At 44.6% G+C, this 1,448-nt stretch overlaps 1 protein-coding gene across 1 annotated transcript; it reads right to left on the minus strand.

Annotated features, from left to right (window-relative positions):
• Positions 1-132: 132 nt before the first annotated feature.
• Positions 133-1,442, minus strand: LOC119349411. Its single transcript, XM_037617441.1, has one exon. The coding sequence runs from the start codon at positions 1,357-1,359 to the stop codon at positions 466-468; it is 894 nt and encodes a 297-aa protein (XP_037473338.1). The 5' UTR covers positions 1,360-1,442; the 3' UTR covers positions 133-465.
• Positions 1,443-1,448: the final 6 nt, after the last annotated feature.

Genomic DNA, 1,448 nt, shown 5'->3' on the forward strand with positions numbered 1-1,448 from the left:
ACAACACTGACAAAGGAGAAGAATTGGAACACATCTATCTCATAGGAGCAGCTGCTCATCAGCTCCAAACAACAACATCGCAGGTTCAAAACAGCAGCTTGCAAATGTTCTAGTGATCATGACAACAAAACAAGCATAACAAAGTTCTTATTTCTCTGACTTCTCCCAGAAGTCATAAAAAGACACAACCACACACACACATCAGTCACAAGACATGATAAATTTCCAGAGTCCCACACATGATAGAACAAACACGTCCATGAAGCTTAAACACTTGATAAATGATAACTTAACAGCACGATACAGCCTCCTGAATCATCAGCCATTTGATGCCAGAATTTGTAATTGTGTTGTCGAAACCAGCCTCCTCCTACTCCTGCACATAGTCCTAAGCAATGCAATCGGCCCTCCAGCTTGCCTACATGCACCTAGGCGAGCATCTTATTAAGCCTTCTTGAAGCCGGCCTACTTATTTAACGACAGTTTCATCATTGTAAGATTGGGTGTAATCCACACAGGAGCAGGCCAGTTGGACCAAAGCTGAGGAAACACAAGGCTTTCCCAGCTATTATTACCCAAGCGAAGTAGTCCTATATCGCGACGATTATCCTTATGTTCAGTTATGTACTCATTATCGTCAGTAAAGTAGACACGATTTTCCTTGAGAGCAGGGCATTCTTTAGTGCTGAGACAGAGTGACTGGTTATGACCAAGAAACAGCACATGGCCGTGCAGGCAATCAATTTCCACAAGCTTCTTGGCAGCAACATCAACCTCATGTATTTTAATTCCTTTGGTGTGCAGTGTAAGTGATGAAATATCATCAGGATTACCACTATACACTTTCAATCTCCAAATAAGCAGCAAACCACCCCATGGAGCTTCAAGAATGTATGCTCCCTGAATCTCAAAATCGTCATCATCCACACCTATAATAATGTTCATTGTAACATCAGGCTCACTAAGATCAAAGGTGTGAATTTCTCCCATTAGAGTGACTGCATACAATAGCCCATCCTTGTAGGTGCAGTCAAAATAATTAGTGTGAGGTGGCAGCCAGGTCCACTTATCGTCCCCTACCCTTGCAAAGGATAGCTGACCAAACGGCATGTGGATGAGCACCACTATGTAGCTCCCTGTGGGTGTATCATAAAACAAAAGAGCCTTCTGATGGAAGACTTCCCTCAGGGCAGCTGGAGCAATTATCTTTGGAGGGCAGATAACTTGGTTTGCCGTGTGCCTCGAGTATGCATACTTGTGGACAGCACCCGAGTCATCACAAATGGGCTTCACGTGCTGCATCGTGGTCACTGAAGGGAGAGCAATCTGTTGACCAGTGAATGGATTGACAAGGTGCATTTCAGATTTCTCATCGACGGTGACCAGCAAGCCAAGAGAGGACCCAATCAGAAACCTACTGTGGAGAGGCGGCTCCGGGAGAGTTAACC

This window comes from Triticum dicoccoides, chromosome 1B, assembly GCF_002162155.2.
Source record: "Triticum dicoccoides isolate Atlit2015 ecotype Zavitan chromosome 1B, WEW_v2.0, whole genome shotgun sequence".
Classification (NCBI taxonomy): Eukaryota; Viridiplantae; Streptophyta; class Magnoliopsida; order Poales; family Poaceae; genus Triticum; species Triticum dicoccoides.